Source organism: Lepisosteus platostomus, chromosome 4, assembly GCF_059453375.1.
Source record: "Lepisosteus platostomus isolate fLepPlt1 chromosome 4, fLepPlt1.hap1, whole genome shotgun sequence".
Taxonomy (NCBI): Eukaryota; Metazoa; Chordata; class Actinopteri; order Semionotiformes; family Lepisosteidae; genus Lepisosteus; species Lepisosteus platostomus.
Window position 1 is genome coordinate 15,831,009 of NC_142614.1, and position 21,917 is coordinate 15,852,925.

General features: G+C 40.1%; 1 protein-coding gene across 5 annotated transcripts; it reads right to left on the bottom strand.

Moving 5' to 3' along the window:
- gdnfa (glial cell derived neurotrophic factor a) lies at window positions 1-21,341 on the bottom strand. Of its 5 annotated transcripts, none has more exons than XR_015935877.1 (3): window positions 11,181-11,812; window positions 2,270-2,859; window positions 1-1,624 (listed from the first exon to the last, which is right to left on the bottom strand). XR_015935877.1 is itself a non-coding variant. In XM_088628718.1 (3 exons), the coding sequence occupies exons 2-3, from the start codon at window positions 11,368-11,370 to the stop codon at window positions 2,378-2,380; spliced, it is 672 nt and encodes a 223-aa protein (XP_088484844.1). In that variant the 5' UTR covers window positions 11,371-11,396; window positions 21,235-21,341; the 3' UTR covers window positions 1-2,377. The 5 variants fall into 5 exon arrangements, 4 of the variants coding, with proteins under 4 accessions (XP_088484844.1, XP_088484843.1, XP_088484842.1 ...); XM_088628718.1 differs by adding an exon at window positions 21,235-21,341 and having other exon boundaries at window positions 1-2,859; window positions 11,181-11,396; XM_088628717.1 differs by adding an exon at window positions 14,260-14,855 and having other exon boundaries at window positions 1-2,859; window positions 11,181-11,396.
- Between the last annotated feature and the right edge of the window lie 576 nt (window positions 21,342-21,917).

A 21,917-nucleotide genomic window follows, 5' to 3' on the forward strand; every position in this document is an offset into this window, starting at 1 on the left:
TTCAAAGTGATAGAAACAAGTTTAATTTCATAAAAAGTTATAAAATGAATATAGTACAAAAATAAAGTCTGTAGAGAACTTTGGTTCAGTAACACAATTGAGTGAGACATTAGTTTCACGGTAGGTGATATACAACAATTCTTGTGGGAAACACAACTTCTTGTTTCTCTGCTGTTGAGTCAGAAATCACAACTTTACCTTTTTGTTTTTCTAGTTGTGTAGAAACACAATACTTCACACGTGGTGAGCACTGTAGCGCTAAAACAAAGGGGATCACAGCAGCGCAGTACAGAGGCAGTAATAGCTGCTTTGGGGTAGGACAGCACATGCCAGTGACGCCCACGGGAGTAGCTTTTTACCAAACAAACGAGACACAGAGAGTAAACAGACAGGAAATGGGTTAATTTGTGTTCAAAGGTGTTTCCAACTATCTGTGAGAAAGTCTTCCTGTGTGTTTGATCTTTTCAAGGTAGCCGGCGCGCAAAACTTGTTTTAAATTTTAAATTTATGTTTTAAAATAGTGGGGTTATTATAAAACTGATTCTTTTGTGACTTCCCCTCCAAGAAAAATCTGAATTCTTTTGTTCTTATGCTGTACCGAACAAGTATGCCGCTGTGATTTGTTAAAAGCCATAGGAGTAAGAATTTGTAATGAAGACGTGTGTTGTCATAGTACAAGTTAAGTTCGGGCTGTCTGGGATATCAGGCTACCAGCAGAATTCAAAGTCACAACCGCAACTTGGGTTTTAATTTTTAACAATAACATGCAGATACAGGTGTAAGGTTCAGTCTTGAGGTTTTACTGTACTTGCAAACAGATAAACCGATTTTGTTCAATACATTTAACCTTATTTTTTTCCACAAGTCTGATCATAGCAGGTTGTGCTTATCCTCAGTAGTGTTTTGTTGTTTTTTTTCGGAAAATGTGGCATATCCATATGTTCGTTTTTGGGTGTGATTTGAGGATAACAAATAGTCTGTGCCTTGATTTTTCCATGTGGTGTATAGAACAATATAATAGATAAGATATGAATAAAATGTGTCCAGTAAGCTGTTCAAAGCAAAGACTCCTCTAGTCACAATTATCTCTAACATTTGCACGTTGTGTTGGCCAAAAAGGTAAAGTTAGCGATTTGTTGGCTTTGTAGTTATTTCAATTTCAACTGCGCTGTTTCCAGCATCATACAAACGTTTTTTTTTCTGTTATATTTATGAGCAAGTTCAACTTTGGCACCTTTCAAGAAAAGCTTTAATAAATAAGAAAAAAAGAACATATTTCATCAAACAGACTGCAATAAATAACAATAAGTTAATTAAATCTCAATAAATATTGTCTTTTTTAATATACAGTATCTAAGAATCTGATAGATGCATTGCATCAGGTACTTTATTCTCGGCCGCAGTGACCAGCAGTTGGTGCGAGTCAAATGTTCTGTCGGAGAAAGAGGAGTCTTTTATGTAAACTTTTAAAATCCATTCTGAGCAGCATAGCCAGGTCTGAGCTAACCAATACATGGCTCATACACACAGCTTTCCTTCATTTCCACACTTGATACCTTCAGTATCTGGACCTAGACTGCAAGAAATGCATCCTTTTAATGGCCATTCCCTTCTGTGATGTGCACTGAAAAAAAGAAGGTACTGATTATACAGTACATCCAGCCAGGTAAACAAACATAACAGGAATGAGGGGAGACCTGGCTTGTAACAGCATTCTTCTTAATTGTGTAGTTTCTACTGTCGTCCAGTCTGTCTGTTCTTTTTCTATGGGGTTGTAAATAACACACCATCTGACTGCATGATCAAAAAAAAAATCAGGGTCTGGACAATACATCATTTATCTGAAACACTGGAACCAGTTTTAAAACTCGTATAAGATATATAATCTATCAAAGGGATAAATCTAGGTGTTTTGTCTTCTGTTTCTTAACAAGTACTTGGTTATTTTTGGTGTTATTTTTAACTGCACTTGATCAGGAATGTAAAACACTTCTTATCTGAAAAGTGGGCCCGTTTTCCTCTGATGCATTTAGGCTATGCTTATGAGCACAGAATCGGGCAGCAGGGAACTAGAATAGAGCCCCTTTAGGCCAGGGATGGTTGAGGCAAAGTTGGAAAAAGAGGCTGTAAAGAGGAGTTGTGTACCCAGTTTCCCCTGTGACCTCCACAAGGTAATTGTCTTTGCACCTCTGGCTGTCTAGATGCTAAGCTTAATTTGTTTTCATTTTCCACCTTCCATCCACTCCCCAGAGCTTCCCTGATTCCAAACCTTGGTCCTGTTTCCAGCCTGGCTCCAGAAGTCACCTGCGGCCCCTTGGTTCCTTGTTTCAACCCTGCAGAAATGCGCCGCGTCCTTCCTTTCGGCTTCGAGCCGAGGTCAGACGCAGCCGCATTTCTTGGCGGAATGTTTTGTGAGCGTGTGGTAGACCAGGCTGTCGTCTAAAAACGACAGGTTGTCGTCGAAGGCTGTGGGCCGGCAGCAGGCCTGCGGCTTCACTCTCTCCTTGCCCAGCTTTTTGTTCTTCGTGAGGTTTTTCAGTATCAAGTCGTACGTGGTCTCTGGGGCGTTGCAGGACCCGCTGCAGTACCTGAAAATGAGCTCCTCTTTGGTGTGGTAGCCCAAGTCCAGGTCTGTGACATTTAAGTGGATCTCCTTCAGCACGCAGCCCCGGCTTCTACTCCTGCCACCGGATTTCTTCCTGGAGCCGTCTGCGTTCGCCGAGGCCCTCCGCTGACTCCGGTCCCTCTTGCTCCCAGAGGGGACTTCCCCACCCGAGGACCTTTTCAGTCTCTTTATCGCCGCTTGGATAAAATCCGCAACATCCTCGAACTGCTCTGGATTCAGCTCCGGCATGTCGTCTGCATCGGGAAAGAAACGTGTTTGAGACAAGGTAGGTGAAGGTCACCTCTGGGAAGGTCATCAAAAAAGCCTCAGCAACACCAGATAATAGTAAATTTTCCTCAATAGGCAGCATTCGAGACTGAACGTTGTCTTGCTGAGATACAGAACAAAAGGTTCAAACAGGTTTTTTGTATGGAGTTCTAAGATGAATGCTAATGTAAATGTGGAGATGGCATTTCAAGTACCAAAAGCCTTTACATACTGTACCGGATCATTGATCAAGTTAAGGATCAATCTGCATTCAGCTATAAAAATTCAAATCTCTGAGCATGTGAATGTCTCAAGAGGTACAGCACCTCTACATGCAGTATCTTCATGATGTTTGTGCTAGCCTTGTCTCCAGCTGAGTAAGCAAGAAATAACCATGATTTGTTGTTCTACAGCCCAAGTGCTGCCCCTGTGTGATGCCTTCAGTCACAGGACAGCCACCATGACCGTTCTCCTTTTGCATCAAGCTTAACATTGCAAATCCTTCACAAAGATGCTAGGATAGCTTCTCAAATCTGAAAGCTTTTATCCATGTTGCAGGTTAGATGCTAGTCAGTGCTTGTGAATCCCACACCATGCAATTTAAATGTTGAAAACACAGATTAAAATGTTCTTTGAATAGGTTATGTCACAGTATAACACCATTAACCTTTTGTTTGGTTGGGTACCATTTCTGTCACTTTTCTTTTTAGAGGATAACTCAAGAAAGAAGCAATTTTTATTCCTTAAATCCAATGTAGATGACCCCAGTCTCGGAGAGTGACATTCCAGCACCGTGTTTGTAACACATGCATAATTATCAGTTTATACAGTAATATCAATTCTCTGATCAATTTAGCAAGGAATTTGTTTTATAAACTCTGTAATGTAAAATGCTGTTTGTCAGTAGAATATAAAATGGAACATGTGCAATATTTTCACTACCGGACCTCTAGTTGGTATGCACCCATACAGTTCTGATTCTGAAAACATCCGGACTTGATAAGGTTCATATGTCTAAAATTTAAAAAATGAAAATGCTAGTAATGGCTCATTTAAAGCTTTTTTTATGTATTGTCAGTGAGTAAAAACTGAGACTTGCAAAAGCCCCCAGTTCTAGGGGAGCAAATTAGACACGACTTCCAGAGCTGGTCAAAACGCATATGTCTTTACTAACTAATGAGTTAAGGTCGACTTTTGATCTGTGTGGAATTTCTAGGTTGTGCTAACTTTAGGGCTATTTTATAAATGTATCCTTTTGACCTTCTTGTAACTGAAGAAGGTTAGTCATAATGTATGTTTTATAGACATTGTAACTCAATGGAGGCATCTATGCAAATAAATAATCTGAAAACTACTGGGTTCAAGCACTCCAGAGCCGGTGTTAGCTGGCTCTGTTTTGAATTGTCTCAAATATTTGACTGAGATTATTTTTAAAACTCGAGGCAGACTGTCCTTGGGCTGTGTGCTGTTGGTCTACATGGACCATCTGTTTTTTATTAGAGGAGCACTGCGAATTCCTGTGACGTTGCCTGTGAATTAGTTATCTGTTTTCGTGATAGAAAATGACAAGACTGGAAAAGCAGATTCCTGGTCACACCAGGGTTCTTCTGCTGTGTCAGACGCACACAGTTCGGTTGCCCTGTGATTTGTAATGAGGAGTCCCTGGGCTGAAAATGCTGACTCATTTGGCTATGCAATGTGGGGTTCTGAGGCTGAAAACACTGACTCATTTTGCTACTGAATGTGGAATCATGAGGATGAAAATGGTGAGTCATTTAGCTGTTGAATATGGAGTCCCATGGCTGAAAATGCTGAGTCATGTATCTGCTGAATGTGTTGATTTTTAACCCTATACAACCCTTGGAAGACCAAGCTTGCAAAGTATAGGAAGTACAAGCCTCACACAGAGATCAGCACTTGGATGATGGAATATTAGCATATTTTACAACAACGGTAAAAACACATAATGACAGTTGCTCACTCACTAGAAAATCCATACACAATAGTAAAAAAGACAGCTAACTTAAGAGTTTTCTGTTCAAACAAGATTACATTTTCCTTTATCCAGACTTAAGTTTTATTTGGCTGTTAGTAGGAGGAAATGGTAATTGTCAATCTTAGCAAAATTAATTTCCTCTTTTTTTACCCCTGAATGCCAATCACATTGAAACAAAAAAGGTTTTCTTCCTATATACCTTTTTTTCCCATCAAGGAAGATACACACAGCAAGCCAATAAGTACACCATTCTCCTCTGACTTCCAAGAATGCTCCTTTTCCCTTCAAAAAGAAGTTGAAGATTGGAGAAGATATCTTGGCAGCCCCCACATATACTGTGTAGATTGTCCATTCACAAAAAGACTGTGTAGGAGTCAGGTAGAGTATTACCACAACCTGCTTAACTAACTACATTGACAACATTATTTTTTTAACTGCAGGTACTTGGAACTTTTTGTACAAGAGACTCCAAGTTGCCTAACCTGCAGTCTAAACAGAATGCCGTTCTCCTCCTGCTTTAGTTTTTCACTATCTATGCAGAGCCTCATCAATCCGGGATATGTTTGGCACCCCCTGAAATTTTGTGAACCTGACTCAACTCATAAAACTGCACGGTGAAAGACTGATCACTCTATGCTCGTGGATTTTGTCAGCAACAGTATAGGGCAGTGAGCTGGCTTTGACGTTGACCTGCTGAATATCATGAAGGCCAATGAGACAAGATCCTTTAGAGTGACATCAGGGAAGCCAGGATAATAAGGGAAATCCTAGCTCCCATGAGATGAGGCATTCTGGGAAGACCTCCTTAAAAAGTGCTCTGCTGGTCTGAAAAGCTTCCTTAACCTCTTTCCGCACTTGTTTTTTTAAATTTAGATGATTCAAAAAATGGACGTTTCCTTTCCGATATTCCAAAATTCCCCAACTTCCTTCAGATTCAGGCCCTGGATGTTCCAAAGCATCCAAGGACGAGAGGAGATTGTTAAAGGCATGAGCCAACAGAACAGACCGGAATGCACCTCCTGCAGCAGATCATACAACTTTTAAGATGGCGTTCTTCTCAATGATGTCTTTATATTTCCAGCTGCCGTCACAATTCTCCACCTTTGTGATCCGAGGAGGGAAACAGGCAGGATGTGAGTGGCCTGTGTGAAGGCAGACGCACTGAGGTGCACGATAGGGAGTGGTGGGTTGCGAGTCTGGTCTTGCTGTCAGTACAAACACTCTCGAGTTATTTAGGATGAGGCTTGAGGCAGTGTTGGGAAGCCAGCTAGTTCTGCTGCCAGCAGCCACTTCTAAATAGGCCATTGTGGGGTTTTCCTGCGCCCATGTAGTGTTTTACAATTCCAGAAGCATGTGGAATATGTGATGCTTGACGCCTCATGGGTTAGCTGGAGCAGAAATTGCAGCACGCTTTTGTGCTCTTCCTAAAAAAAAAAAAGAGCCGCGAGCAAAAAAAGCAGACCACAAAGAAATCTGTCAGACAAGAGCCTGGATGGAACTGCACATCAAAGCCTTTTCTTTCTTTTTGCGTCTTTCAAATGACCGATATACACAGTTTTCTTTGGTTCTTGTCAGCAAAGAAAGGCAAAGCATTGTAGTTATTGTCGGGCTTGCAGCTCTGTCAGAAGCTGAGTCTTCTGCTAGTGTCACCCAGCTTCCTGTCTGCATTCCAGTTTTCGATCCACACAACACAATACCATCATTCATGCATCAGGTTAAGAAAAGGGTGATCTGTTTATAAATGCCAGCTTTATTTAGTCAATCTGACCCATTCAACATTAAGTCAAAAGTCGTGCCCCTCTGTTTTGAGGTTCGTTGAAACATAGTGATTGATTTAAGAAAATACATCAATATGTACTGTATATTGATGAGAGCACATCTTTATAACAGCATGCCCTCATTCAGTCATGCACAAATGTTCCATATTCTAACCTCAAAATCATAATGCAGTCATAGGCAATTACAAACTGCATTACGTTTGAATGCACAGCCCACACAATAATAAGAATGCAATATGACATGCAGGGCCAAACCTATTCCAGATCAAGCAGTGTTTGTGTCTTCTACATTTTGTGCTTGGCATTGTGTAGAATATACTGTATATTGTTGTCTCCAGTGTGTGACTCTTGAGCTGGACCACTTTGCTTGCTAACGTTTGTCCTTTGCAAAGGACCATGGGTCTGCTAGAGCACCGATGGATTGGACTACAGGTAATGCTTGAGTTGTCGGAGGCTGTTAGCTGAACCTGCACTGGGTGTTTGATGCTGGCTGCTGCCTCTCTGCACACTAGTTTTTTAGCGCACGTTTCCCCCGAGCGGCCTGGCGCTGACCAGGTGGAGGGCGGCCTCATTCCCTGTCATCTACTGTTACATTGTTCAGCCGCACTGGGCCTCTGAAGGAGCTAAAGAGCCATGCTGGCTTCCGCAACGTTGGATCAGAGTGTGGGGCGCTCATTCGAAAATTAAGGGCTTGAGTACATACAGTGTGTTTCTTATGAGGACCAATGCTGTGTATACTGTATGTACTGTTATTCACTGTCCTACAGTATGCCAGGGATACTCAGTGCATTAAGTAATATGTTCTGTAGCAGGATCTTATTTGATGTACATTATTTTCTCCCAAAAGTGAGCATAAATTATTCTACGGCACGCTTTTCTCAGTGAAAGCTATAATTACACCCCATCAACAGGAACTGTGATATTATCTCTAATGTGCTTAAAACATATAACCGGTATCTTTCCTTTCTGTTCTTGGTTACTTTTTCCTACCTTTCTATCTCCTTATAACAAAAGTGGCAAAAAAATTTTAAAAATTGCCATTTTAGTACCCTTTTATATAAAACTACACTTCTTCTGTGGAAAACTACCACAAATGAGTTATAGTGTTGTTTACATGTATCCCAACTGAACAGCTTATTCATTCAGTCTCAATATGGAATTCTTTACACTTAGTCAGCCATGGACAATAATTAAAGTGCCTGCTGAATAGCTAACAATCTCAAATTTAGAGAACAAAGTTCACCAAAAACATGTGGGCATGTATGGAGATCTGTGACAATTTAAATTCTTTACCTTTGCAGCTATGTAAAAAAAAAACTACACACATTGTTTGGGTGCATTCTCCTTGAATTACGATTTCCCAGTAACATAGAGGTTTTTGTCATCTGTTTCAAATCTTTTTGCCGTAGCCTGGCAAGCACACTCTTTTTCGCTTTGCAACATTGCCTTACTTACGCCGATTCTATTGAAGCTTTCTCTTGATTCTAAAGACAACACTGCCTTTCTGGACCAGACAAGCATTCAGGTCTCAGTACTTGGTGATGAACTCCAGAGTTTTTGTCCAAAACCCGGTGCTGTTTGGCGATGGTGCCCGCTCTGAAGAAAGTGAGCCTCCGCCACAGAGCTGTGTTATTGTTCCAGACGCCACAGCTCCAGCCCACACATTATACAAACCAGACCCGTAGATGTCTTTCAGAGCGAGAAGGCAGGTGCTGGGAAATGCTCACATTTCTCGGGTGTAAAATGGAGCCCAGCACCGATTAGTCATAGACCGCCCAAGGAACAAAATACAGCCTCCCATCATACTCTGCCTTTTAACTCAAATATAAGATCACTTTATTGGCAATATACAATTTCTTGTATTAGGAATTTGTCTTTTTCACATACCCCAACTTGCTCTCCATGAGACACACAGATAGGGAGAGAAGCTTGGGGTCAGAGCGCAGGGTCAGCCATTTATACGGCACTCCTGGACCAGCTGGGGTTAAGGGCCTTGCTCAGGGGCCCAACGGAGTAGGATTCCTCTGCCGGCAAGAGGAATTTAAACCAGCAACCTTCCAGCCACAGGCGCAGCTCCTTAGCCACAGAGACACCGCTCTGCCCAATATGATATAACTCAATATGAACGTGTTGGACCCCGGATATAAATTCAAGGAGGAATCAAAATTGCATTGACTTCACCGAGCCACAATCTCTATGCTTGCTGCACCCAACCAGACACGATGAGCCCGAGCCCACAAGTGCCCGAATCCTACATGTTCTGCATAGATCTCTTTGCTTTGTACGGACGTTCACAGACCAAGGTGATACACTCCGTTTCATTTCGGATCTCCACAGATGAAAAATTTAAACATTTCATTCTTGGTAACACTAGACCCTCAAAAATGCCTGGCGATGACGTTTCTTCTCTGAAGACCCACACACTGCTTCAGCAAACAGGATTTTTAATGAGCATAATCACAAACCTGATTTCTGAAAAGATGCTTATTTTGATGTAAAAAACATATAAAAAGGTTCAAATATGTATGCCTGTCAACCCTAATTCTATACATGAACTCTGTTATTATAAAATCATTTTTTCGACTGGAGTTGTCTGTTAGCGAAGAGCTACAAATGAGGCTAGTGTTCACAGTCAGCTTATATGAGCAGAACAAAACGTGTGCCTTTTAAAGAATTTATTTTGAGCAATATCTTGAATTTAAATGTCTGATTTGCTCTATATTGCCTTCTTTTGTTTAATTGGAATATTCTAAGAAATGAAGACAGTACGAAAGTCATTCCAATGTAGAAAGACTGACACCACAAAGACTCCAAGCATGAAAGTGTTGATAGCCAGTCAGTCTGGCTTGGTGGTTGGCTGCTGTTTTCTACTGGCACAGATTTAATAGCTGGATTTGAAAGCTGTGTCCTCTGTCAGTATGTGACCTGAAAAGGTTTTGGCTGTTTTCAGCTCTGTCACATCAACACACAGTAACATCCAATTGGATTAAAAATTTATCCTGTCAAAAACAAAAATACCACAACTTTTCTTAAATAAACTGTGGTAACCTAATCCGAATGAGCAAATACCACTTTTCCTCCTCCTTGCTGCCCTTGTAAATGGAGATGTTAAACTGTTAAAATGTGTGATTCTAAGCAATCAATACTTTGTTCCTTGTTTTTTAAAGGTGCAGTTGGTATAATCCTTGTTAAGGAGGTGATAAATAATGAAATCACTGAAAGGAAAACAGCCCGAGGCAATATAAAAGTCTGTGTAAGCTGAATTTTGGCTCTCACATAAAAAGTTTTATATTCATAAGACCTTAAAAAAACTGTGTTGTGATTGTATGATATCATTCAATAATGTTTTTTTCACAAACGTTTATCACTTTCAAAACTTGCAAACAGTCTCCTGTCTAGAGCCTAGTACTTTGCAGAGTGAATGATTGTTGGTGAGCTGAGGTACTGTCATTTGCCATTTTATGAGCTGCAAAAACTGTTGTTCAGCATACAGTACATGTACTCACGGGGACTATAACACAGTTTTCATGGAAAACTAGTACTTAAAGATCACTTGTAACATTTAATAAAATTCTATGCATTTTAGAATGACTAGGAAAGCATGTGATGGGAAAATGTATCTTCTCTCTTTTGTCTAATCTTTTTTCTCTTTATCGTACTCTGATAGCTCTCCTGCTACCATTGTGACATTGCTTCTCTAAGTCACACTTTGGTGATCATCACTAATCCTCTCCCCATGAACCATGCTCTGTCCTTGAATAAACCAGGGCTAAAACTAACATTCTGTAAATTACAGAAGCTTTATGATAATACTTTAGGTTTGAATCCATATAATCCTTTATACTGTGGTTTGTTTGGTTCAATGCACATTTCATTTACTTTTAGTTTTAGTCAAATTTAACTATTTTTAGAACAGTTGGTTCCTGTACTGTAAGTTTATCTTCTCCTGTTACAACCTGACTTCATAAGGCATTAAAGGTATTGCTCTTTTGTCTGAAGATAAACATTGTCATTAATGTGACTAAATGCAAACTGAATGTTAAACACTGTAGGGTAAAGTGTGCATAATTATGTTTCATTAATTATATTGTAACAGCATGGGATGACATTAATTTTAAAGCCACCTAAGTAGTCTATGAAGATTAAGAACAGCATGTCTCACAGAAATGCAACATTTTGGCATCAACCTCTATCAATAGCTTACTGGAACACAAATCCAAGCAAAGTTTGCATGTCGCAGACCAAAACCTCAGCCTGAGAAATAGTTAGACATTAATTTCTTTCATTTGAAAAATACATCTAAATAACGACAATATAAGAGCAAATGGAAAGGGTTATTTATTGTATGGTGCATTTAAACAGTGTGCAGAAGCACTAGTTTATCTGTTAGCATTGCACAGAAGAGTTCTTGGCATTTAGGGTGTAATTAGACATCTCTGGGTTTCTGATAAAGCTGAGAATTTGGACGGAAATGATCGAATGATATCATTTTTATCATGTTTTCGTGTTAATAGCAAAGAACAGAGTCACTTACACTCGTCTTCAGGGGACGATTCTAAGCTGACAGATACAGATTCAGATCCGTCCAGCAGCAACGAAGGAACTTCGCGTAGCTGTTCCAGAAATTCCGACCTTTTCCCTTCTCGTCTGCTTCTGAAGAGTGGACTCGTGGAAACGGCATTCAGCAGCAACAAACACGTGGCCAAAACATCCCATAACTTCATTTTAGAGTCAATTCCTACGAAGGAACCTGAAATTGGGAAGAAGAAGAAGAATTGAACCGAAAGCATTGTGCGACGCTCAACACACTTCGACGTGTGCAGTTCGTTAACAAGATCTTCTAAAACTACAGCCCCCACAGCATCCTTCCCAAAATCCTGTCATTCGTAGGTTTCACACTTATCTAATTCAATAATCACAATAGTAAAATATATATAGCAATAATATCATAAGGTGAAATAACTAACGCTTAAATATATATTGATTTACCTTTTTAGAATGTACTGTAAACCTAGTTTTATTTTAAGCACGGCATCCGAAAAGCTTTCCATAATATTCCAATCTCAGTTTTGTGGATTTGCTGGTGTGATCGTGATCAGATCACACTATTTGCTTAAACATAAAAATACAATTGAACTCGCAATTTTCTGTCATTCACAGTAGCATCAGTCTTCTGCGGATACGCCTGGTTAGTGGTCCCTGTCCTGGTCAGGCCCTACCCTTGCCCTTACACCGGGCTCCGGTGATCATCTCCCACACAAAAGATCGGGACACACTTCATTTGAGGATAAAAAATGGCTTGTAGGTAAGATTCTCCTTACGTACGGTACGTTTTTTTTGTTTTTGTTTTTTTTTTGGGGTTTAAGGGATGCCTTTCATAAACTTTGTAAAAGAATTGGATGATTGGGAAATGTAGGCCATTTAAATATATATACAGTATATAGTCCCCGGAAAGGCAGTGCTGTACAGTAAATACGCGATCGTTAAGATTTGGTCTATATTAAGATAATATATTTGAGTGTTTCATTACCAAAAAAATAAGAAAATATTTTTAGGAAAAATAGTAAAAACCAGATAATATTGCGGGATAAACTGTAGATTCAAGGTATCACCTGAAAGCAGAGGATTGTAGATCTGTTTCTGACACCTTGCATTTGTGAATTTTTTGCCTTTTTATTTTTTGATTTGTCTGTTGACCAACTTGAAACCATTTACTAAAAACGTGCATTCAAATCCTCAATACAATTTACTACGTGAATATTTTCAACAGGCAGTATAACAGAAAACCTTATATGTACATATAAAAAAAATTACGTTTTAAGGGCTACGTTTCCAACATTTATTTTCAGATTCGGATACAAATCCTTTTAGGACCTGATATTACGTTTTGAAAAAATGAAAGTACACATGTAGAATTCATGCCACCAGTAGTATACATTTGCAAATGGAATATTTTCTCATTGTGATTCTGATAGAGAATATTCTAAGTAGGTGTTAATTGTTAAATTGTCAAATCATCGCTGTCTGTTATGCTGTAAATTTAAAGACTCACCTGCCCGCCGAGCTACGTATAAAATGGTACTCACAAGAGAGCACCGAAGAGATGTAGTATACAATCTATTTGTAAACACTTTGTGACGAAATGTGAAATGGTCTTTCTGAGCACTCTGTAATAGAGTAAAATCAAGCATCCAGCGGTATCCGTTAAAAAGAAATACTGTCTACAATGACTTGTTAAAGGATCCTCGAGTTCTTCTCCCATGTTCCGCTGCTCACATCATTTTCACCGCTGTGTTAGGGCCTTATTTAAACGCAGAAACCACAATAACCTTACATTTTAAGGTACCGTAGCCTGTGACGCCTGTTTACATTGCCAAAAACCTGCCTCTTGCGGCACTGTACGTCGATAGCCTATGTATTTTGACAAGACCAAATTATTATACTGTATTTAAACCAAAAAAAGAATTGCCCTTATGTGGTGAGCATATGCATTAAAAATAACACTTTTACTGTTGTTGTTGTCGTTGTTGTTAAGCGGGTCATCGTCTTTTCATTCGAAAACCATCGTCAGAGAACTAAAACATGTTCGGACAATTTGTGAACTAAAAGATAATGAAAGGTTTTAATAACAACGCCAGTAATAATCAATAATCAGTAATCTTACTGATATATTTAAGTTTATGAAATATGAAAGTAACTTGACATCAAAACATCAAGCATTTTATACATCTAGTGACTCGTGCAGTGTGCAAGCGTCTCTTATTTGCATATAGAAATTATTTTAGACAAGTGCAGTTAATAACACTTGTTTCGTTCAAAGGCAACACGTGTTAAAGCTAAGGTTTAAACGCATTATACAGTATATCGTAAGCCGTGAGTGCGTAGGTAAAGGTAAACTTTCTTTTTATAATAACAAGGTTTGTATGCATAAGGATATATGATTTTTTAAATTAATTTCATTGTAATGCAAAAAACGAAAATAAAACATGACATCTACAATACGAGGTGCGTGTGTTCTTGAAAATTTCCATATTTCAGCGATCGTAATTCTTTCATTAAAGCACTTCAGAATTTGTTTTAAATTGAACGTCACCTGAAAGTGAAGCATGCAGAAAATTGACTTATCTTCTGTTATACGTGTACGTGGTCTATAACGTTTGGACACTAGAACAACGGATTAAAAAATATATATTAAGGCTGCTTGATTATCAACATGTCAAACAAAAGCACTCCAAAGGTGTCTAACAATCCCAACTCACCTTTTATTGGGTCTGAACAGACCTGTTTTGAGCATTAATTAGAAAATCCAAGAAAAACCGCAAGAAAAGCATTTAATTCTTCCAGGGTTGACACACCACAGGTGTCCCGAGAGGGGAAAAAAATCAAATTTCAGAAAAATCACACCCGATTTATCTTCTTTCCTGCCCGCGCAGGGGATGGGGTAATTAAATCTGCACAGTTTTGAAATCGCTTCGCGTCCGCTCTCAACCGTGCAGAAATCACACAGGGAGCCACAGGTACAAGCGCGGTCAGTCTGTGACCGGTCTCTCTCAAACTCAGTTGTATGCAAACTGGATGCTTAGATCCACGCTAGAAATCTGAGCGATACCCACCATCAGCAACTGCAAGGCGTCAAATGAAGACATCGGGGCTCCTGTAACAGCAGCTGGCTGAGATAGTTTGGGTATAAAAAAAACAGCTGAGAAACGGGATCCAGACTCTTGAGTAATATCAAGACGAATACTTTTCAAGAAATGTTAAAAAAAATAGGGACAGTCTTCGGTACACGAAGGCAGATCGCGTCACCCAGCAATATTAATTCCAACTGGAATGTCAGAAGTAGGATGAATCGCTTCTACAATCCACACTTGATTAGGGTATCTCCCGACAACGTGAGAAGATCGCTTTTAATCCCCCTTCTGTTCTCCCGGGATAATATGCTGGAAGCGATGAAGGGGGATGCAGGTTTCGACTTAATACAGATGTGCCGCTGCCTGCGCACAGCGCGAACTCTTTGCCAGGAGATGCTGCCTGGGAGATAGATTTATAGGTTTGCGTCCATGACGTTTCTCTCCAAGTCCCTCCCGGTTTCAGAATCTAAACACAAAGTTTACCTCTTCGCACACCCGCCTGCGTTTACACCAGTTTGAAGCCACGGATTTCGGATGTCTCTGGGCTTATGTCAGCCTTTCAGCATGCCCTGTATTGGATGACCTGCTATGCGGAAGGCTTCAAATATTGGGCAGCGTTCCCGTGTGCTACTCGAGCCTTGCTCATGGAACGAGGTGTCGGATTCCGAGTGGATGCGAACACAACAAATTGTAGTCTTATTAGATGCGTTATTTACTACAGGGAGTGAAACCTGGCGGGCGTCCAGGGTTTTACAGGACCACGAGTGACTGCCAGTTTTCTCTTGGAATATTAAACTATTACCATAAATCAAGGCACGCAGCCAGTTTTGTTTCATTTTCGAGCCTAATACAAAAAACGATCGACCATACACAACGACTCACCCACATTAAAAAAAAACAGCTTCCATTTATTATCAACAATTCACTTTTCTCATAAGTATTGGTTTGCCAAAGATTAATACAACATTGTTTTATGTGAATCGAAATGCCATCTCTTGTTTTTTTGAAAGTGCGATTTGTCCATAGGTTGTAAAATGTAAGTTTATCATATGGGTTGTCTGAAAAAGCTTATGCTCTTGTTCTTGGGTAGTGCGGCTATACAGCCCATCACTAATGTCCGTGCACAGGAGAAAGCTGGCATTCCTAAACTGGCAGGCTGATTGCACTACAAGACCCCGCGGAGAGGCGTAGCTCCGGTGAGCGTCCGAGCGCGAAAAAGCGCACAAGCTGGGGGCAGCGCTAGCCTGGAGAGAAACGCTAGACAAGTTTCAATACATAGTAGTATGAGAAATACCGGCGTCAAAACGTACGAAGCGCGTTCGTCAGAATGAAGAAATGACCAAGAGATGTTTCTCTAAGAGACCAGACTAACTTGTGCTGTAAAAATAAATTGAAAAACAAAAAGAAAAAGCAAAGGTTATTTTTACTTTTATGATTCGAAATCATGGGAGATGGTGTTAATTCCATTTCAAGGTATAAAGAATCCAATGTTTGAGTTATCCGTCTGCTATTTCAGATAATACGGTTATTTTGCCCTTTTCATAAAATAGTCCTTAGTAAAATCCTGTATCTCGTCAAACACTCCTTGAAATCTGTGGACGAACACAAAATACGAGATGGACAAGGTTACACCTGAATTACATCAACAGTGCTGCTAGCTCTGAATGTAATTCAAACTGCGCGACAGCATTTTTACAAAATGACACTTGCACATATTTATAGCCACTCCCATAAACCCCGCAATGTTATCCATCAATTTCCCTTACAAGAAAATAGACGAGACATCAGACCTCCATGCGCCAAGTGTCTTCCGCCAAATCTGTTACTGTCATTTTCTTTTTCTGAAAACGAGGTCTTCTATAAGATATACACCAGCCGTTCACCTGAGGCACAGCGAGTGAAGGCTGTAAACGTCTACAAATCGTAAAGATAATAACCAGCAGAATTATGCAGTGTATGTTCGGACCTACAGTACTCTATTTAAACTTTGGAGAATCCTATATGTTCATTCTTTTTTGTTTTTAAAAAGTACCGTTAAATAGTGAGCTTGAGTTGCACACTTGATAAATCGATACCAGTCTTGGATTACCACAAAATGCGACCTTTCTTTGTGTTTCACTGTTTGTTTGTTTGTTTGTTTGTTTGTTTGTTTGTTTTTGAACTCATTTATGACACGTCCGAGTTTATTTTTCCCTAACCCTTTGGAGGTATCGGCTCATCTAGCGTTTTCCTTATCATGTTTTTACACCGGGATTTGCTAAAACGCATCATGAAAAACAAGACTGGAGACTTTACGGCAATGAAAAGAGTGCTGTCGTTCACTGAACCTCAGAGTTGTCTTCAGCAGTGAGAACATTAAAAAAATGCGGGTGCTGAAGATGTTAGGTTAAGTTTTCACCTTTTTGAGTCACAAAGCACCAGATCGCGCGGGGCTTTCCTGCCACCTACAGGTAGAGGGTGACGCACAGGTCACACGAGAGTTTTCGTGCATCGCTTAGTCTTACCGCTTAGTCATACACCGAAATCTAAAAGACAAATACATGGAAACGCGCTACTCTGTGTTTATGGCTGGGGCTCAGCACAGGCAGTCATTCATTCTTTAGCGTGTGATGACACATAAGTAATGGAACTTACATCTGAGGGTAAGACAGATAAAGCTTTAAAAATAATAGTCATATTCTTCATGTTCCTCACCCACTGCAGAGGTTGCAGAACTCCTTCTCCCACTCCCTTCTCAATCTCATATTTCCAGAGTTCTGTTCCAGCCACCATCTAATTGTTTATTCTAGAATGTTAATAGCAGCACAACCGTCTTTTTTTAAAATTAATTTGTAATTTATAAACGATAATTTCTCGTGGGTGGGTGACATAGTGGCACGGTGGTCAGCCCTGGGTTCAGTTCCTGGGGTGCTATCAGCATGGAGGTTGTATATTCTTTCCATGTTTGTGTGGATTTCTTCTGAGTGCTACAATTTCTTCCCATAGTCCAAAGACACAGTGATAAAGTAATTGGTTTCTGGGAAAATTGGTCAATGTGTCGGTGTGTGCGTGTCACAGTTTGTGTGCGTGTCTGTCCAGTGATGGACTGGTGTCCTGTCCAGGGCTTATCCTGCTTAGCCTGTTGCTTGCTGAGAGAGGCTCTGGCACTCGTTCGACCCTGAAAGGATGAGGCGGTTCGAAAATGGATGGATAATTCCTAATTTGCCAGATACCTTTTGTCAAAAGTGGCTCTCCAAGACAGAGAGTAGTAGACAAAATAATCAAACAAATGTTGCTTCAGATTCATTCACAATGGCAACTTAGTTTACCTTCTGCCAAAGTGAACCACAAGGAGATTCAATATCTTGTTTAGCTTGGAAAACAGCTGCAGTGCAAGGCTCGAATCAGGAACCGACTGGCTGTGGTTACTTAGTACTGTGCACTCCTAGGGCAAAAATCCCTTCTTCTTTTGTTGCTTGCTAAAACATTTTTGTATAAGGTGGATTATACTTGCCTTTAAGTGATGCGTTACCAGTTCTGTTGACATTGTTTTAAATTCACCAGTCCCCTTAAAGATGCCATTATTATCGTTCTACTTACAAAATCTTTATTAGTCATTGCCTATTTTGGTCTTATTAAGTTTCATATGGGTTGTTACATTATCTTTTGTATATGATGAGATCAAATGAGGCAATTTGAGATGGTTACTGTACATTTTAGATCAAGGGAAGAAATTTGAATTATACAAAGCATTTTATGCCCTTATATAGAATCTTTGTGTGATTTTTTTTTTTTAGTTTACCACATTACCAAATGAACACAATTGGAAAGAGTTTAAAGAAGACTGATCAGAGTGATTCCAGACCCGGAAGAAATGTCATACACAGGCAGGCATGGTGTGCAGATATGGAGGAACAAAGCCTTCTTCACAAAAAGCAGATCTATTCAGGTATGTAGTATCTCAAAACATATTGAAGAAATCAACCCAATGGACAAAGCTAAAATTTTAGTGAAGGTACTGTACATTTCAGGCACTTGTAAGAAATGTTAACAGCACTATTTTCCTGAAACAAAAATCTGCTATTGCAGTCTGACAGACTTGGTTGGTTAGCCTTTAAAGTTTTTCGTGATTTGGAATGTTTTCTCCAGTACTTTAAGATAAAAGTCCATACCAGCGCCACAGCTGCTCATTGGGCGAGAGCTCACACTAGTTTCTGTATTAAGTGGACTAGGGAGAATGGGATGCCTATTACTTCAACACACAAATAAAATCCTGGAAAATCTCCAGAGTAGTTCAGCCAGTGATGTTGGTCATTTAGAGCACAGGCTGTACCATGAAGTCTTCACATCACATCACTAATTTCAACCTAGATCATGTGACTAGCCGACCATGACTGGGATTTCCCACGCTGTACCCTGTGATCTTGACATCACTAATTTCAACCTAGCTCATGTCATTAGCCTACTGTGACTGGGATTGTCCAGGCTGTTCACTGTAATATTCACATCTCTACTTTGAACCTTGATCATGTCACTAGCCAACTGTGACTGGGGTTCCCCAAGCTGTGTCCAATGATCTTGACATTTTTAATTTTACCCTGTATAAAGTCACTAGCCAGCAGTGATTGGGATTTCTTCAGGCAGTGCCCTGTAATATTCCTATCACCAATTTGAGCCTAGATCATGTCAGTAGCCAACTGTGACTGTGACTGCCCAGGCTGTGGTGCTCACCTGCACCACAAGAGCTAGGGTTGCCAGGGTCATCTCAGCACTTAGCAAAAACAGCAACTCATGAACCTTTCTTCGTGGCTTAAAATGCATGGTGACCTCAATGAAGAAAACAATTGAAGGAGACGTGTGTTCTTATATGTATTATATCTTATATGTCTCTGTGGAGTTTTTGCCATGTCTAAAAGTAACTGGCTTGATGAGTGTGTGGATCAGAGGAGAGTCTTCTTTCCCTTCATTTCCTCTTTTGTAAAGGGGTCTCTGTTGTGAGCATCAAACATACAGTAAAGAAGCATCTACAAATTCCAAATAAAACTAATAAAAATATAAATGTTGTTAAAATCAATAACATGTTGGTTTTCCTTCTTGTTTTTATTTTTCAGTTGGTATTTTTAGACTTTGACAGTTACCTTTCAAAGTTCAAGGGCACATTTTTACCCCATAGTCAAAAAAATGTTTTGAAACTCACTTTGCATTTGTTAATTTTTTTCTTTATGAAAAAGGAGGAGAGAAAATGAGCAAAAAAAGTCAGAGAGTTTTTTAGAAATGACTCTCTGTGGCTCCCATTTCACAGCAGGGCTCAGTCTTTGTTTGGTTAATCATATCCAGTTGTCACAGCTGACAGGTGACCTAACCTCTTGCCTCAGCTGATTGAGACATATTACCTTCATGTGTATTGCAAGCCAGACCCTTTATCACTGCTGGTCTACGTTTGCAAAGAAATTGTAAATTTGCCATTTTTCTACAGTGCACTTGCCTGCTGTTTGTCTTGGATTCACATTTCCTTTCTGTTGGTTTTGCTTATCTAATTGCACATTTGTAAAGCTTATGAAGTGGGGAACGTTTATACTGTAAATGACACTTGCCTGACATAAAAGCACACGTAACCAAATAAATCCTTTGCACCTCAGCACTCTGAAACCTGGAACTCGCTTTCTCTTTGTTTTTCTTCCTTTTATCATGTGTGGTATCATTCGTTATTTTTCTTTTGACTCCACCCAAAAAGGAAACGGCAGCTGTTGATCTTCTTGGCATATCACTGTGACCCTTGTGTCAGTGTGGGAAGGATGAGAGGAGTATATGCTTGTCATAGAAACTTGCCCCATCCACAGATTACTTTTGCCGCCTGTTTCTCATTCATTCTGAAGCCCCATGGTGCCGGCAGCAGGGCAAGTATTGGCTGGAGGAGTGTTGCAGCTCTCACTAACCAAATGATAGGTTCACAGGAAACCTCGAAAGTTTCAGGAATCACTCTAACACAGTGAGGTAAGGATACCCTACCCAATTTGAGCCACAGTTAGGAAGGTCTTTCTTGGTAGTGTGCCATCCCTTGGAAAACCCCAGTCGCAGTACTCTAGTGTTAAACAATACACTTGAGCTTATCACTTGTGGACCACAGGGCTTAACTTGCACTCTGAATGACATTTTCACTTGATGAGGTTCTGTTGTTTGTTCGCCCCTTTTCTGTGTCCTTGTTCTTCAGCTGTTCAGCATACAGTTAACTCTGTGTTCTGGATGTAATACAAGATGTTATGTTAAAATGGGACTTCATCACTGTATTGTGGGCTTTGACAGTGAAAGATTTCCTTGCTCACAAGTTCTGGTCTTTATACAAAACCCGAAAAAGTAGATTAGAGGAGTCTGTTTGATAGGAGCCCATCAAGACTCCACAAGAGTTCTTTCCAGTTCCAATCCCAGCAGACCCCTGAGTCAGCTGGTTTTCATTCCAGCTGAGTTTTAAAGTGATCAGTGAGGAAACCTGCTTGCTTGCTTGTCCATCTTGGCTAGTGTGTGTGCTCCTATTACAAAGGTCTTTTAAAATTGAAAGGTTTTACATATTTTTCACCCTTTGAAGACACGATTTAACCTGTGCAGACTTCCTGTAGTCTGGAGCCCCCATTGTTTTCTCTGCTGAAAGCTGCACTGTCATAGCTACAGGGGAATTTAGACTGTAGTTGTTTGGCTGGTTCCACCTGGATCAAACTCTGTGCTTTCCAGGTCACTGGATTTGTCATTCGCTAGGCGGAGTGCTAATAAGATGTGAGGAATCCCCTGCAGTCCACCTTGATAACAGTCTATTAAGGGAGTTTTCACCCCTCCCCATTTCAACAGTGCCCACCCAGGCACCTCTCTTTGACAGGCTGAAAAGAAAGTGAAAGTGCGCTGGTGCTCAGAACAGCGTGCAGGTGTTCTTGCTAATTGAAACACTTAAAAACTGCTTCATATTTCCCGTGTTCACGTTTCACATACCCCATGAGACGCGCAGCTAGCAGCTCCAGAGGCAAGCTCAGCAGAGCACTCGGCACTCATAGTCTGTCCTGCACGGGCTGCCGGGTGTGAAGCCGCTGAGTCCTTTGTCCCTTTTTTACAGTCCTGTTTGTTGAGTTGTACAAACCAGATTGAAGAGGTTTATTGTGAAATTACCAACATAAAACGTCGAACAGAACAGGTGACTGATAATAATACTGCATGTTTTTCTGAGTGTGTTTATGGAATGAGGTTTTACTGTGTGCTGTATGTGGACATTAAAGTAGATAGAAGTAAAAAAAGTAGATGAACCGAATGATGTTTTTTCGATTTTTAAACTTTCTTTCACTCCAGGTTGAGTGGAGGGCTCTTTTTTAATTTTTTGTACTATCACACAACAATATTTGTATTATCCCGAGTGACAAAAATGAAGTTAAATGAAGCTAAAGCTGAAGGTGATGAGAAAGTAAAATCAATTCAATATTTTCCAAAAATGCCCCCCTTTTATATTTTTAGAGTTACGATTTTGTGTAATATACTATCCTTTTTTGGAATCACCAGTGTTTAATTTTGCTCCAGCAAAGGAGAAACTCAGGCAACATACAGTACTTTTTTTTCTGAATTGTTGATTGTCAGGCAGTCTACTCATATCTCCAGTTTATCCCAACAGCAGAGCAATAGTATGG

Excerpts from the sequence above, each read along its gene's own strand:
- gdnfa (XM_088628714.1), bottom strand. The coding sequence starts at position 11,436 with ATGCTTTCGGTTCAATTCTTCTTCTTCTTCCCAATTTCAGGTTCCTTC. Across the intron at positions 2,860-11,180 it reads ATCGTCCCCTGAAGACGAGT|ACGACATGCCGGAGCTGAAT; the intron begins GTAAGTGACTCT and ends TTCCCGATGCAG.